Raw genomic sequence first — 16112 nt, 5'->3', positions numbered from 1 at the left:
CATGGCAGAGGAGGCTTTTAATAGGGATTCCAGCTTCTTATCAGTTGGATCCTTGAAACCCTGCACATTGTCAATAGAACAGGTCAGGCTTTTGTTTGCACAAGGAATAGCTGCATCAATAACAGGTACCCCCCATTTCTTGGTGAAACCTTCCTCCATAGGATAAAGGAGGGAAAACTGCTTAGTAGGAGAAAACAGTTTTTCTGGGTGAACCCAGTCCTCATTCATCAGTTTATCCAGCAAGGGATGAACTGGAAAGGAGCATGCAGCCTTCAGGGACTTCCGAGATCCCAAAGAGGAAACAGAGGGCCTAGAAGCTTCAACAGGAGGCAATTTGTAAGTGGCACGCACCATCTCTGCATAATATTGCACCTGCATCTTTAGCGACTGAGAAGTCGCAGAAAACCTCCCATCCTCTGAGTCCTCAGACTGCACATGATCCTCATCTCCTGAGAGGGATTTTTCACCCTCAGAAGGCTCATCGGTTGAAAGAGCCAAAGCAGATGAAGGGGGATCAACCCCGTTTTCTGCTTTTTCTCAAGGAGGTTGTGACAATATTAGCAATCCTTCCTTCCAGGCCATCAATAGCCACCTTTTAAAGGGCCCTCAGTGACATATACAGGTGCTGCCATAGGAGAGGCTGCCAAACCAGACAGGGGCTCATCCTGTGAGGCTGCTATCAGGCCAACAGAGGGGTATGGTAAACTGCAGGCAAGCTCAGAATCCTTAGCCGTACGTGGGGATTTTCTGGTGCCTTTATTTGCCTTAGACCCTCTTCTAGGAGACATAGTCCTTACTGCAAAGCAAAGGTACTATCCACAATATATAAATGCAATCACTGTTGTGCTATAGTCTTACAATACACAAAACATATCAGCTCACTGCACAACCTGATGCCGTGTAGGAGTCTTGGGTTTGCCTGGTTCAATCCACAGGGATGCTTACAGCCCACAGCTCTGTGTCCATGCTGCTTACAGAAGGCACTGGCGTGCTGGGCTTTTGAACTAAGTTCTTTGCCTTAGAATTTTCTCCATTCTATTTGTTTATAGAGCTTTTGGATATACTTGCATATATCACTCTCACTATTTTTCCTATGGAACTTCTTCTGTATATGTAGAGTCTCTGATATTCGGATATATTTATATATCGGACCTTTTTCATCCCAAGATAGTGAGATTTGTTCTGTTACTGTCACCTCTTGTTTGTCCTGAAGAAGCCTCACGGTGAAACGCGCAGATGCACAAAGGATCCAATTCACACATTTCAATATCTTGTATGTTTTTTTATTTTTGAACATTGTGTCTGTTTGTATTTTTTGTAATAAATATATAGTTTTTTGCCATTTCTATTGTTGTCTTGCCTTTAAAATCCGACCATTGATTACCCTCTCTTGAGTAATCCTATGTTTTTCACTCTTGGAGAACCGTAACGGGCATAGTGCCAAGCCAGGAACACTCCCCAATACAACCCTGGTCCCTTTTCCCAACTGATCCATCTTTGACTTATGGATGAGCACGTCACAGACTCACCCTGCAAGGACACATCCGAGATACAGATTTTGAGTAACTAACCAATTCACCCACTCTCAACGCCCCAAAAAAAGCCAACACAAAAGCTGTCTTAAACAGCTGAACTACAAAAGAAGAAAAACATACCTGGGGTAACACCCCACAAACATCTCTAACATTCCCAATGACACCAGATGCCTGGAATCGGGCCTCACCCGCCCCTTCCTATAAACGTGCAACACTTTATGCACAATGAAAGCTTTTGTGACATCCTCCACCCCCCCACACCCAATTTAAACAAAAATGCCAAACCAGTCATTTTACAATTCAAAGTAGCTACCGACACCCCCTCCTCGCAATTCCGACCCAGAAAATAAAGCAACCCATGGAGCCTGTCATAGTCGCCGGGACAATCGCCAATTCTACTCACCAGCTCGTACCACTCCCGCCAAACCCGTTCGTACGACCACCAGGTGGATTCTGCAACTGACCGCCGAACCAACGCCATAACGGTGCCAGCATAAGATCCCATAAACAACTGGGGCACGGAACCAAGAGCCGCTCCGCCTCTGGTGCCAACTGCCAGAATCTGTCCCACTGAGAGTAAGAGTGCATCAGCCACTCCATTCTCAACTCCCGGGATATGTACAGCACAAACAGCAATGTTCAAAATGAGACAACATAATACCAAATGACGCAATAAATGAACCACCGGCAAAGATGATTCTGACAGTGAATTGATCACATGTACCACCCCCAGGTTATCACAATGAAAATTGACCCTCCAGTCCCTGAAATCCACCCCCAAAGCTCCACTGCCAACACAATAAGGAACAAGATCAAATTCCTGATCAACGTAGAGTCCACCAACTCCTCTGGCCACCGCCCCGCACACCACTGCCCCTGAAAGTAAGCTGCAAAACCCACAAGCCCTACTGCGTCCGTGCACGGCTTCCTTTGCCAGCATAGCAGGCCCCAGCCAGAAGGACCTACCATTGTACTGCTCCAGAAACACTGCCCATACCTGCAAAACTTTATCTAAAGTAAACTTTGCGAGCGGCAGCAGCAAGAAGATCTTCACGTAGTCTCCCTTCCAGATCTTCTCCCTCACCTCCGCTTTCAGGTGAGCGCCCAGGGGGTCCTCGTAACAAACAAACATAGACCTTGCATCGAGCTGCGTCCGCCAGCCGAATCCCACCTGCTGTCGCTGACCCTGCCGTGGTGCCCCCACTCGTACTCACCTTGGAGACTCCAGCTACTTCCAGGGAAGTAGCGCCCACCCCAGGACCTACCTGTGCCGCTATGGCCACTTCCGGAGGGGCAGCTCCCACCCCCAAATTTACCTGAGCAGCTCCTGCTACTGCCAGGGGGGCGGCTCCAACCCCTATACTCACCTGCGTGGCTCTCCCCACTGCTGGGGGAGCCTGTGACGTATTTCTCCCAACCCCCGTGTTTGGAGCAGGGGCATGACGCTTGGTCCGGGGAGCTAGATGGTCGTAATCTGGCTTTCTGAATAGCGGCTCACCCTAGGGGAATGTTCTGGGCTGAATTGCGCCGGAAGCCATGACCTCCGCGCATTTGGCCTGGGGGGGGGGACCATTACATAACTTCCCCCCCGGTCCCGGTAACAGCTCAGTCAGCTGCGCCGCTAACCACTCCGGCCCGTGTACCACGGCCGCCGAGCGGAGCTGCTCCAGGATGCTGTTTAGCTGCTCCATGAAGAGGTAATGGCAAAAACACTGCAGCTTGTATGTTACCTCTTCAGTGTTTTTCTTCCCGAGTGATAAGGCTCCAACCCCCGCTCTAGCCTCATGCACTAAAAGCTTCCTGACCCGCCCAGATTCACACAAGCTAAGGATCCCCACTTCCTGCCCCACTATTTCCTGGTGCACCTAACCAGCTACCCCCCAGTCATGCGGCCCCTACACTAAAGTTCCTTCTGCTCCAGGGCTCATCTCTAATTCTAAATTATCTTTTTTTTTTCTTTTTTTTTTTTTTAGGGCCTACATGCTCGGACCTGACCTTTTTACTATTACTTTATTTAAAGAATAGCTTGGCATTCTGAAGAAAGGGGCCCAATTTATAATCTTGAACACTGGCCCACAGCATGCAGAAAACATTCCTGGCCCTATCACTATGTACATAATGTACCTGATGATCACTGGGGTACTCAATTTTGGCAGATTCCCATTTAAAGCTATACCTCCATGCACCCAAGGCTTCCGGGTTGCTGCAGTGTTGGCTGATCAGAGGTGGAAATATTTGATTTTCAAGTATGTTGTGTGACTAACTGCAATGAGATGGATCACCAAAATAGAAGTATTTGGCATAAAAACTATTTGGTAGTTAAAGCTCTAACAAGTAGACGCCTTTCACACTGGTGCCTCGTTAGCGCTTAAGAGCCGCTCGTATTAGCAGTGCTTTTGCGCTGTTTAAGCAGTTCTTTTTGACCGCTAGCAGGGAGCTTTTAAACCTCAAGAAGGGGTTAAAGCAGTGGTTCTTAACCTGGTTTCGATCGAACCCCAGGGGTTCGGTGAGTGAGTCTCGGGGGTTCGGCAGAGGTCACACAGGGCCGTCGGTACAAGGCAGGGGCAGACGGGGTGCCCTGGTCGATACCATTTTGTATAGGAGGGGGGGCGCAGCCGCAGGTGAAGCTCTGCCACGGCTGCCAGCGCGGCCGGCACTGTACAAATTGTGTGCCGAGTGCACTCCTGCATCCGGGACCGTCACCTCCCGGCTCCCTTTCCTGTCTGCTGCAGCCTGTTTACTCCCCCCTATGAAGGAGTCTCTTGGTCCCTTCCAGCGGCGTGACGTCACTCCACTCACGGCCGGAAGGGGGGGGGGGGACTTGGAGTGCTGCGCAGAGAGCTGTGTGTCGGCGCTGCCTGCGATGAGCTAGAGAGGCAAGGACTAGTCTCGAGGAGCCTGCCTGACTAGTGGAATTTGAACCTAGCAGACAGTGTGCTAAAAAAGACGACTGAACTTGTTTAAAAGTAAGTAGAACCTGTTAAGAGCATGTAATTAAATGGCTGGATTGGGGGGGGGGGGGGCTGACTGAGGCGAGGTGACCAGCACTTTATTAATATAAAATGGCAGATAAAAAAAATGTTTTGTGTTATTTTAAATGAGCCTTCTCTGACTAGCAAAACAAAATATATATATAAATTGCAGCCTCACTATGCCATCACATGCAGCCTCTGTGCCATCAATTGTCGCCACTGTGCCCATCACACGCAGCCACTGTGCCCATCACACGCAGCCACTGTGCCCACCAAACGCATGCGACTGTGCCCATCACACGCAAAATCATATTTTATTTTTCCAATTAAGAAGGGTTTGGTGAATGCGCATATGAAACTGGTGGGGTTCAGTACCTCCAACAAGGTTGAGAACCACTGGGTTAAAGACTCCTGTGTTGCGGTGCTTCCGAATCGCTGCCCATTCATTTCAATGGGTAGGATGTTTTGGGATCGCTAAATACAGCGCTCCCAAACTGCTCGAAAGATGCTGCTTGCAGGTCTTTTCATAACTTCCCACAAGGGCACTGCACGAGTGTGAAAAGTCACACTCGAATGAATGGGAGGCGGTTTTCAGGCACTTAGAGGCTATTTCCAGTGCTAAAGCGCCTCGAAACAGCCCCAGTGTAAAAGGGGTCTAAATGATCATAGTTCTGACAATACTGAGGCTAAAACATCCTTGTCTGGTAACTACTGATAATAGAAATACTTAAAATATCCTGTATACTATATGAGCCATAAAATTAAAGTGAAATTAAACCCAAAAACAAACATTTTAATATTACAGCTCACAAATCCTTAAAGTGATTGTAAAGGTTATATATATATATATATATATATATATATAAACACAGTATAAGAATAAAACAGTTCAGTCTCTGTAGTATTAAAATACACAAAAGCGCGCTAAAAAATCAATGATAGACTCTTGGTAAAAAACACTGAATAAAGAAAGTCTTGGATGTAGTCAAGGTGATGTAAACAATCCAAAGTGCTGAATGGTGTCTCAGTAGTGGTAATCCTAGCGTGTACTTTCCACCAGGGAAAACAATGATCTCAATCCACCACGTGATGCACTCTCCCCAAGGGGGTTCAACTCACCAGAAGCATTAAAAATCAGAGCCCTAAGTAAGCAAATACATCAGCCACTTTGTCACGGACCATCACCAGCAGGCGGGGACAGCAGGTACAGGATCTCCACACAAGGTCATAAAAACAAGGAACAGCAATATAGTGCAATCCAAAGTAGCCCATACAAAAGCCCCCTTAAACCTATCTACGTACATAAAATCACAATAAAATGAGCATAAAAGTGACCCCAGAGGGCACCATCACCAGATCCAGACATCCATGGCGAGCAGGGGAATCAATTCAGACACCATAGCAGCTTCCTAGTTTGGAGAGTGGGTGAAGCGCACATGTCACTTCCGGCTTAGCGGGGATGTCGTGGGTCACGCTCTGATGCGGTGCTTCGTCTAACGACTTCAACAGAGAGCAAAGTCCCATGGCATCACCGCAGGCAATAAATCGGATTTCCTCTCTGTGTTAACCTATCAGCGTGCATGGCAACAAGTGACGGGCTAATCACTACCATCTGATTGGACGCTGAAGGGTCAATGCAATAAAACGGAGGCAAACAAGATATGTATGGAAACGCACACAATCAATCAGCCTAATATATCGCTAACATTAATACATTGCATAGGAATAATGGTTTTAATATCAATGCTCGGACAACCACAATATAATACGCTTAAAAATACTCAAGTGGGACATGTGCACTGAGAACAATAGGGAGAAAATAGATAAGATTACTCAGAGCAGCAAAGTGGTGTAGTGACTAGCACTCTCACCCAGCAGCAAAAGGGTGATTATTAATTTTCCTCACTAGTTTTACATATACCTATATCTACTTTTATATATTTTTTTATGTATATATTTTAGATATGTTTTCCTACAATATTTTATTATATATATATATATATATATTTTTTTTAAATAACAAACATACTTGCCTCCACTATGCAGTTTGTTTTGCACAGAGTGGCCCTGCCGTCTTCTGGGGTACCACGGCGGCTCTCGCGGCTCCTCGCCACATCAGATAACCCCCTAGGAGAAGCGCTCTCCCGAGAGGGTTACCTTGCGGACGTGCTTCCGAGTCATTCATTTGGCATTCATAGCCACCGAATGTATGACTTGCCCCACCCCCCGGGGCCCACATTATTGGATTTGATTGACAGCAGTGGGAGCCAATGACTGCTCTGCTATCAATTTATCCAATCAAGAGCTGACAACCCCAGGCAGAGATGCATCACATCCTCGTCGTAGGACATTCCAGGGCTCAGGTAAGTAAAATGGGGGGCTGGTGGGGGCGGCTACTGTCAGATATTTTTCACCTTAATGTTTACAACCCCTTTAAATGTGGTAGCTGCATTAGTTGTCTTGTTTAGACATCACAAGGGGCAGGCTCTCAGAGTGATTTAGTTGGATGGCCGCGCCCCATGGCTATATAAGATGCCACACAGTGGGCGACAACACAATGGAAAAAAACAGTCACAGAAGAAGAGCGGCTCGGTAAGAAGACAGCTCAGAGCTATTTTATTTTGATTCCATTTTTTTTATTTTTAATGCATGAAAACTGCATAAAAAATGAGGGAGATTGAGGGGGCAGAACTGTAAGCCAGTCAGGCTTTGCTGCATTGCACAGTGCTAGTCTCAATAAAGGCGTACATACATGCTCTCACTTATGTATGTTGTGCTGCTACTTTGTCCAACATGCTGTGTTCTATAGAGAGAGAGTTTTCTGCCAGGTGTGCTCGGATCGCAGATCCTTTGGAAGGCTCAAATTGGATCACATTTCAGGCTACTGGAGTTTATATGTTAACTTTTTATGTCTGCCAATTTTAACCCTGAAAAAACTGTACCACTGTGCTGCAACCATATGCATTACATGCAGTTGCAGTGTGGCCCCATTCACTTGACTGGATTGTGTTTGGCAGTGGTTTTGCACCCGATAGATACAGTGGTTAAAATTTGTGCAACTAAGCAAAGCATTGCAGCTGCAGCATGTGCTGCATATTCTAGGTGAGTGGTTAGAAAGGGGTGGGGGGTTATTTACTAAAGCCAAATCCACTTTGCACTACAAGTATACTTAAAAGTGCACTTGGAAGCACAGTCGCTGTAGATCTGGGGGGGACATGCAAGGAAAATAAACATTTTGGCTTGCACATGATTGGATGATAAAATCAGCAGAACTTCCCCTCATTTCAGAGCTTTCCCTCAGCTCTACAGCGACTGCACTTCCAAGTGCACTTGTAGTGCAGAGTGGATTTGCCTTTAGTAAATCAACTCCTATGGCTCAGCCACCTGTTATACCTCTTTCCAGCCACCCATGTGCACGAGACCTGAAACCGTTTTCATATATGTATTTTCATTGTGTCTTTAGTTGTTTTCCTAGAGATAAAAAAGTAATTAAAATGCATACGTATGATGTGATTTTTGCACTTAATTTTTCAAAGCATGTGACTACCCTGTGCCATCTTTTGTTTAGGCATGCGATCTTGAGGACACAATGACAGATGCTCTGATCAGTGATAAACCCAGCTTTGTAAAGCTCTTTGTGGACAATGGCATGAACATTGTGGACTACCTGACCTATGGTCAACTGGAAGAGTTGTATAGCTCAGTGCTGGATAACACTGTACTCTTCCAGTTACTTCAACGCAAACACGAGGAGCGCAGAGAGTCCAATAAAGGAAATCATCACCAGGAGTACCTACCAGTGGATACTGGTGGGAAAGGACATGACTTCAAGCTCTATGAAGTGGCCAAGGTTCTGCGAGAGTTAATGGGTGATGTTTGTGCTCCCTTCTACACACATGTCCTGGGCAACGTCAAGAACTCTGTGAACAGAAGAAACACGACAGTAAATTTTTATATTTCTATATTTTTTGTTGTTCCAAAACATTCTGCTGCACTTTATAGGGCCATTTTTCTGTGTAACAACCCCTGTAGATGCTCACATTGTAAAACTTCTCCCAAATGGTAAAATTTGGATCGTATGCCTGTAGATTTACCAACAACTAAATAGTGTGAGGGCCTACCTGGTTGCCTTTTAAACTGATTGTCTTTCACTACATACAATAGTTTTTGGTACCGTAAATATTGTTGTACTGAGGTTGCATAATCACATTGTAAAACTGCTTTTTGTTGACACAGAAGTGGGATATTTATTAAGGTAGTCACATTCACTGCAACCACAATACAGCCACTAGTGGAAATTGGTTGCAATTAGCAGTTCATTTGTAATGTTCGTCTGTCGTAATTAAAACCTGTTGCAATATAAACAGCCAACATATAAATGTCCCCGCACTTGTGGCAGTGCTATTTCAGTGCATTAGGCCCTCTGCAGACTTGCCTAGAGCCCAGGATGGAAAACTGCACAATGTTCAAACCAGAGTTCAGACAGGATACAAACTCTGATTTCCGCCAGGAGTCCTGTTAAGGCCCGGACTGGCCATTGGGTACAGTGGACATTTGCCCAGGCCAGCCAAGGTCTGGTATAGCAGACAGAGGTGCCTCACAGGCGTGCCTTTCCTCCGTGGTGACTGCCACTTGCATATGTGAAGTAACATAGTACAGCGATGTCAGATACTTAAAGGGACGGCAAAGGAGGATGCTGCAATCACTACCTTGGCTGGCAGTAGGGGGCCCCATGAGTGGTGGTTGCAGCCCCCACAACCAGCGGTCTGCACTATTCTGGAGTTGGCTAGATGCCTGCCGCCTTCACACACGCAATCGTGCAGTCTGGAGTCAGACTCTGGGTTTACTGAGCTGCAGAGATCTCCATGGACCCTGCCCCATAGAGAGACAGGGTGGAGGCGGCCCCCACCGATTGTCTATTTTGTCCAGGGTGGGGGCGGCATCTAACAGTCCAGCGCTGGAAAGCTGCACAGGGTGAGGTGGCTTAGTCCTCCTTGCGGCTGTCTTTTTTAATCCATGTCCGTGTGACTGTTGACAGTGATAAGTCCCCGGGCACTGTAAAAACTTGTAGCTCATTAACAGGTTACAATTACCAACAGCTGACAGACAGTGCCGGTTCTTGGCCGCCACTGCAAACACCCGAGCATCCCATCCCATCCTGATCTCGGTGTACTGTGGAGTATATTGGAGTCCAAAATTGTAACAGTCCCCAGGATTACCCAAGGCTGGATATATGAACCCCCTGGATCAGATTACTCAATGATAATTTTGTCTGTGATCATCCTCCCCCTTCCTATGGGATCATAGACAGTACTTAATCCATATAATACCCTTCAATTATATAATTAATGACAATAAAAAACATAAGACATAATGGCCCTTTATTATTGGCAATAAAATATATTTTAACCACTACCCGACGGCCGTACGACTTTATACGGCCGCAGGGTGGTTCTAAATCTCTAACTGGCCTTGTTTTTACGGCCTGCGCGCGCAGTCAGCGGCGCGCGCCGCATCGCTGAGATACCGATGCGAGTGCCTGGCGGCCGTGATGTCCGCCAGGCACTCGGGATCGGCAGCTACAGGGACAAGATGTGGAGCTCTGTGTGTAAACACAGAGATCCACGTCCTGCCAGGGGAGAGAGGAGACCGATCTGTGTCCCTTGTACATAGGGACATAGATCGGTCACCCCCCCCCTCCACACACAGTTAGAACACAATTCAGGGTACACATTTAACCCCTCCCTCACCCCCTAGTGTTAACCCCTTCAATGCCAGTCACATTTATACAGTAATTGGTGCATATTTATAGCACTGAGCGCTGTATAAATGTGAATGGTGCCAAAAATGTGTCAAAAGTGTCCGATGTGTCCGCCATAATGTCGCAGTCACGAAAAAAATGCTGATCGCCGCCATTAGTAGTAAAAATATAATAATAAAAAATAATAATTCTGTCCCCTATTTTGTAAGCGCAATAACTTTTGCGCAAACCAGACGCTTCTTGCGATTTTTTTTATTTTATTTTTTTTACCAAAAATATGTAGAAGAATACGTATGGCCTAGACTGAGAAAAAAAATGTTTTTTTAAAAAAATTGGGCTATTTATTACAGAAACAAGTAAAAAATATTTTTTTTTTTCAAAATTGTCGCTCTGTTTTTGTTTATAGCGCAAAAAATAAAAACCGCAGAGGCGATCAAATACCACCAAAAGAAAGCTCTATTTGTGGGGAAAAAAGGACGTCAATTTTGTTTGGGAGCCACGCCGCACGACCACGCAATTGTCAGTTAAAGTGACGCAGTGCCACAAGCTGAAATTTCACCTGGTCAGGAAGGGGTATATGTGCCCAGTAAGGAAGTGGTTAATCCAATTTCATAACACACACATTTAATGTTTTATCACCAAATATTTTCACATCAAACCAAAATTATTTAATTTACACACATCTTAAATTCCTTGATAACTCAGCCATTACCACTCGAGTTATAACTATTTTAACCAAAAAACTGTCCCCTTTCATTTACAGAAAGGGACGAATGCCACACAACTAGGACCATGAAAAGGGAGGGAGGGTGGAAAGCTGCTTCTTCTCCTGTTGAGCGTCAACTGAAAACTGTTGCGCAGAGCTTTTAAATAACTTCTATTAGCTGGTGCCCTGACAGTTGTGACCATGTGACCTCTTGAGCCAATTTATATTGCAAAATTTAAAAACTGCCTGTTGCTATGGGCTTTAAGCTATGTTTATAACTGTCACGCTCCCATTGGTGTGCGAGGCAAATTAATTGCTCGCACATTTTTTATAACACCTTCCTACCACAAGACCAGCTATGGAATCAAAGTATGGAGTTAAAGGAAATCCATTTACTGGTGCAATCTTCATAAAATATTTTTTTTTGTCAGACTGTGTGTCCACCCAGCACATGAATGGCTAATGCTGCAGCTGCTACACACGATTACAGGTATAATATCTTATGAAGATTGTTCCATTTAAGGCTAGGTTGCCACTATTCCTTTGTTTCCATGGCTGGCCTTGTGGTTAGATGGTGTGATGGAATAGGGGGAAGGGGGAGATGATACCAGACAAAATTATTGATTCTGAGGGTTTTGCAATAGAACAAACATTCTGCCTTTTCCCTATTTTAGGGCCCTTTCACATGAGCGGACTATGCCTGCTTAGTGGGGGATCTGTCCGCTGATCCCTGCTGAGCATAAAGATGACAGGTCTGTGTCTGCTTTGCTTATGTAGAGGGGACATGGACACAGCCTGCTGTTCTCTATGGGGCAGTCAGATGTAAACGGACCCCCTGTTTACATCTGACTGTCATCCCATCCACCAGACATAGTTACATAGTCAGGTTGAAAAAAGACACCAGTCCATCTAGTTAAGTGGTTCTCAACCTTTCTAGTGCTGTGACCCCTTGATAACATTTCCAAGTTGTGGGGACCCCTAACAGTAAAATTATGTCGGCACCCAAGGCAAGACAAGTAATTTGCGCCCCTAACTCACAGGCATTTACCGCTCCCTGAGTCTCTTCCACTCATACAGTATTAAAACCCCTTATGGTACATTTTAGGATGTACCACTCGTTCTTTGTTCTCCTGTCTTTCCCTTTCATCTTTCTGTATCCTAATTTCTTGTGGGGGGGGGGGGGGGGGCATTTTCCCCATCCCTCTCTAGCAGTCTTTCTTGTTCTTTCTCCTATTCATTCTCTCCCTTTTTCTTTGTTCCTCCCCTTTTCCTCTCCCTTTTCATATATTCTCTATTTTTATTCCTTCTCTCACTCCTTAGTGGGGAGAATGGTATGAGTGGCAGTGCTGGCGGGGGGTTTGGGATGAGTGGCAGTGCTGGGGGGAGTTCTGATTGGCCAGTTTTGGTTCTCTTAATCAAGGTCATCTGCTGATCTGAGAACTGTAGTGGGGACTTTTAATGGCAACTATAATCACAAGTAGTGTTACTCCTTGTGTCTCTGACTTTGTGGTGTCTCAGAGCAGTGACCTATGCCGAAATCAGGAGATAGGGTCTCCTCCAACCCCTCCCACTTCACATTCCTCACCAGTCAGCTGACCTCTAGTCTCTGCCCCCCAGCCATGATGTGAACTGAATGGGCGGCTGCGAAGATGGTGAGTGGGAGGCCGCAGGCTAAAGGAATAGCCCAGTTGAATGGCCACAGGCTCCAGGGACAGCCCTGCTGGGTGGAAGCAAAAAGGCTGGGAGGGGGTGTGTGTATTCCCCACCCCATCCACCCAATGATTTTTTTTTTTTTTTTACTCCCCAATCCACCCACCCCCCTGGTATTTTAGAGTAAACTGCACGGTCTAAAATGCCAGGTCCTATTTTTTGTCCCAGTCTGGGCCTGGTCCTCTCTATACATATGCTAGGAACCTTTCCAACACTTCCCACACTGATGTGAATGTATATTTGTAAAGCGACGGCACTATACAAGTACCTGAAATAAAAAATCCCACTGACAACCATTAGTGTAGCACATGAACCAAAAGCAATTCACAAATACACAATGGGATTGATTACTAAAGCTGGAGCATGCAAAATCTGGTGCAGCTCCGCACAGAAACCAATCGGCTTCCATTTTTTTTTTTTGTCAAAGTTTAATTGAACAAGTTGGAACAAGTTTGAAGCTAAATGGCTACCATGCAAAGCTGCATCAGATTTTTTACTTGTAAAGTAATGTAAAGCTTGTATAACAGTGTACATTTGCTGTCCCCTCAAAATAACCCAACACGCAGCCATTAATGTCTAAACTGCTAGAAAAATAAGTGAGTACACCTCTAAGTGAAAATGTCCAAATTGGGCCCAATTAGCCATTTTCCCTCCCTGGTGTTATATGACTCATTAGTGTTACAAGGTCTCGGGTGTGAATGGGGAGCAGGTGTTTTAAATGTTGGTGTTATCGCTCTCTTACTGGTCACTGGAAGTTTAACATGGCACCTCATGGCAAAGAAATATAAGGATCTGAAAAAAAAAAATTTTGCTCTACATTAGGGATAAGCCGAACACCCCCCAGTTCGGTTTGCATCAGAACCTTAGAACGGACCGAAAGTTTGCCCAAACTTTAGAACCCTGTTAAAGTCTATGGGACTCGAACGTTCAAAATCAAAAGTGCACATTTTAAAGGCTAATATGCAAGTTATTGTCCTAAAAAGTGTTTGGGGACCCGGGTCTGCCCCAGGGAACATGTATCAATGCAAAAATAAGTTTTAAAAACTGAATTTTTTTCGGGAGCAGTGATTTTAATGATGCTTTAAGTGAAAAAAAATATTAATTTAAATATCGTACCTGCTGGATGTCTATAGTATGCCTGTGAAGTGGCACGTGTTTCTCGTGTTTAGAACTGTCCCTGCACAAAATGACATTTCTATAGGAAAAAAATCATTTAAAACTGCTTGCGGCTTTAGTGTAATATCTGGTCCCGGCAATATGGATGAAAATCATTGAGAAAAATAATGTACCCAAATAAAAAAAAGGCGTGGAGCCCACAAGCCCTATATACTCTGAACAGCAGTATACAGGCGGTGTAAACAAGACATGGACTGTAGGTTTGTTGTTAGGTAGAATCTGTTTGTAATTTTGAACTGGTACTTTTTTAAAGTGTAGCTACAGCCAGAAAATCAATTTGTAAGCTTTTTGGAAAACATAGGGAAGGGTTATCACCCCTGTAATATTTGTTTTGCTGTCTGCACCTGTTTACAAGATTTCACCTCACTTTCTTTCCCAATGACAAATGTTTTTTTTTTTTTTTATTTTTTTTTTAGTGAAACAAGGATTGCTTTTTCCCATATTAACTATTTTCCCTTCCTAGGGGTAGATTTCCTCTCAGTCGTTTGTAAGTTGGATGTTTGAAAGTAGGGGCCTGCCGTATATACTCTGCAGAAATTTGGGCCTTAAGTGTTGGTGTTGCCACAACACTGTAAGCCCTCAGTTAGTCTTGGCGGGCACTGGAACGCCCTGCTGTGAACTATTATATTACAAATTGTAATTACATGCCATTGGTGAACAGTGGTAGAAAAATTGGGCCACTGTAATGCAGACGGTCGTTTTTTGTGATGAAAAAAAAAAGTTTTTGAAAACGTCATTTAAAATGACCGTGTGTGGGGAAAACGTTGTTTTATGTGTTCTGAAAAACGACAAAAAAAAAATTTGAACATGCTCGAATTTTTTGTGTCGTTTTTCAAAACGTCGTCTTTTGTGTCAATGAAACTGATAGTGTGTGGGCAAAACGACGTTTCAAAACAACGTTTTTAAACCCGCGCATGCTCAGAAGCAAGTTATGAAGCTAGCTTCAATGGAAAAGAGTGCTGAACGTAACCGCGCTTTGCTAGAGCATTTTGAAAAACCGATGGTGTGTAGGCAACGTCGTTTTTGAAAATGAAGTTTCAAAAACATTGTTTTATTTCATGATTCAAAACGTTGTTTTTTTTTTTCATCACAAAAAACAACCGTCTGTACGCGGCATAAGCCCTCACAGTTACTCTTGGTGGGCGCAGGAATGGGCCCTGCTGTGAAATATTAGATCAAGAAATGTAATTACATGCCCCTGTTGAACAGGGGCAGAAAAATTGGGCCTTAGGCGCTGGTGCCACAACACTTCAACCCCTCACAGATACTCTAGTTGGAGCGCAGGAATGAGCCCTGCTGCAAGGTACTGCATCAAAAATTTTAATTACACGCCCCTTTTAAACAGGGGCAGACAAATTGGACCTTAGCCACTGGTGGCGGTGCCCAGAACCAAAAATGTTCTTACAAGCTATCAGCATGATCATTGAGGAGGAAGAGGATAGTCACTCGGCATCAGCACAGGCAGTCTTGAAGGGATCTGACATTTAAAAAAAAAATATTGTCACATCAGCATCAGGTGCTTGGTGATGTCCAAGACTGATGAATTTTTATGAAGGTCAGTCGATCGAGTAGGTGGACAGGCGCACCCTGTGATCGGTTACAAAGCCTCCAGCAGCACTGAATGTGCATTCCGAAGGAATGCTGGATGCAGGGCAGGCCAGTAGCTCAATTGCATACTGTGCAAGCTCTGGCCAGTGATCCATCCTCAAGACCCAGTAACCCAGACGATTTTCAGTGGGAAAGCTGTCCAAGTCTGATCTAGGTATTCCTGCACCATGAAAAAAACAGACTCTGGCAATGGTTGCTGGAACCAATCATACTTCGGGCTGCGGACTATAAAATTGTCTGGACGCATCGGTCAGACTGACACCTTCTCCACCGCTCCTTCTGTGACTGACCGAAGCCTCAGCAACACATTGTCCAGGACCAGGATTTTGTAACTTCCCAGTCTCTGGGAACGCGTTGCACAGACCTTTCTGCAAGACCTTCCAAAGATGTTTGATCCTCTGCTCCCTCTGTGATGGCAAGAGAAGGTCCGCAACCTTACCCTTGTAACGTGGATCAAGGTGGGTTGCCAGGCAGTAATGATCCCTCTCCTTGATAGCACGAATACAAGGATACTTCCACAGGCTTTGCAGGATCAGGGAGGCCATGCAGCATAAATTTGCTGAGGCATTCGGTGCAAAGTCCTCTGGGTCACTGAGGACCGCAGGATCCGCAGCCACTTCCTCCCAGCCATGTACAAGTCCATG

General features: G+C 45.1%; 1 protein-coding gene across 1 annotated transcript in view; it reads left to right on the top strand.

Annotated features, from left to right (window-relative positions):
- Window positions 1-16112, top strand: part of TRPM4 (transient receptor potential cation channel subfamily M member 4) — a 682714-nt gene that overhangs the window by 376578 nt on the left and 290024 nt on the right. Inside the window, exon 11 of the mRNA XM_040327576.1 lies at window positions 8076-8450. Coding sequence (XP_040183510.1) covers window positions 8076-8450 — 375 coding nt within the window. The remainder of the gene's footprint in view (window positions 1-8075; window positions 8451-16112) is intronic.

The sequence above is a fragment of the Rana temporaria genome, chromosome 10, assembly GCF_905171775.1.
Source record: "Rana temporaria chromosome 10, aRanTem1.1, whole genome shotgun sequence".
Taxonomy (NCBI): Eukaryota; Metazoa; Chordata; class Amphibia; order Anura; family Ranidae; genus Rana; species Rana temporaria.
This window is presented reverse-complemented; position numbering and strand designations above follow the sequence as displayed.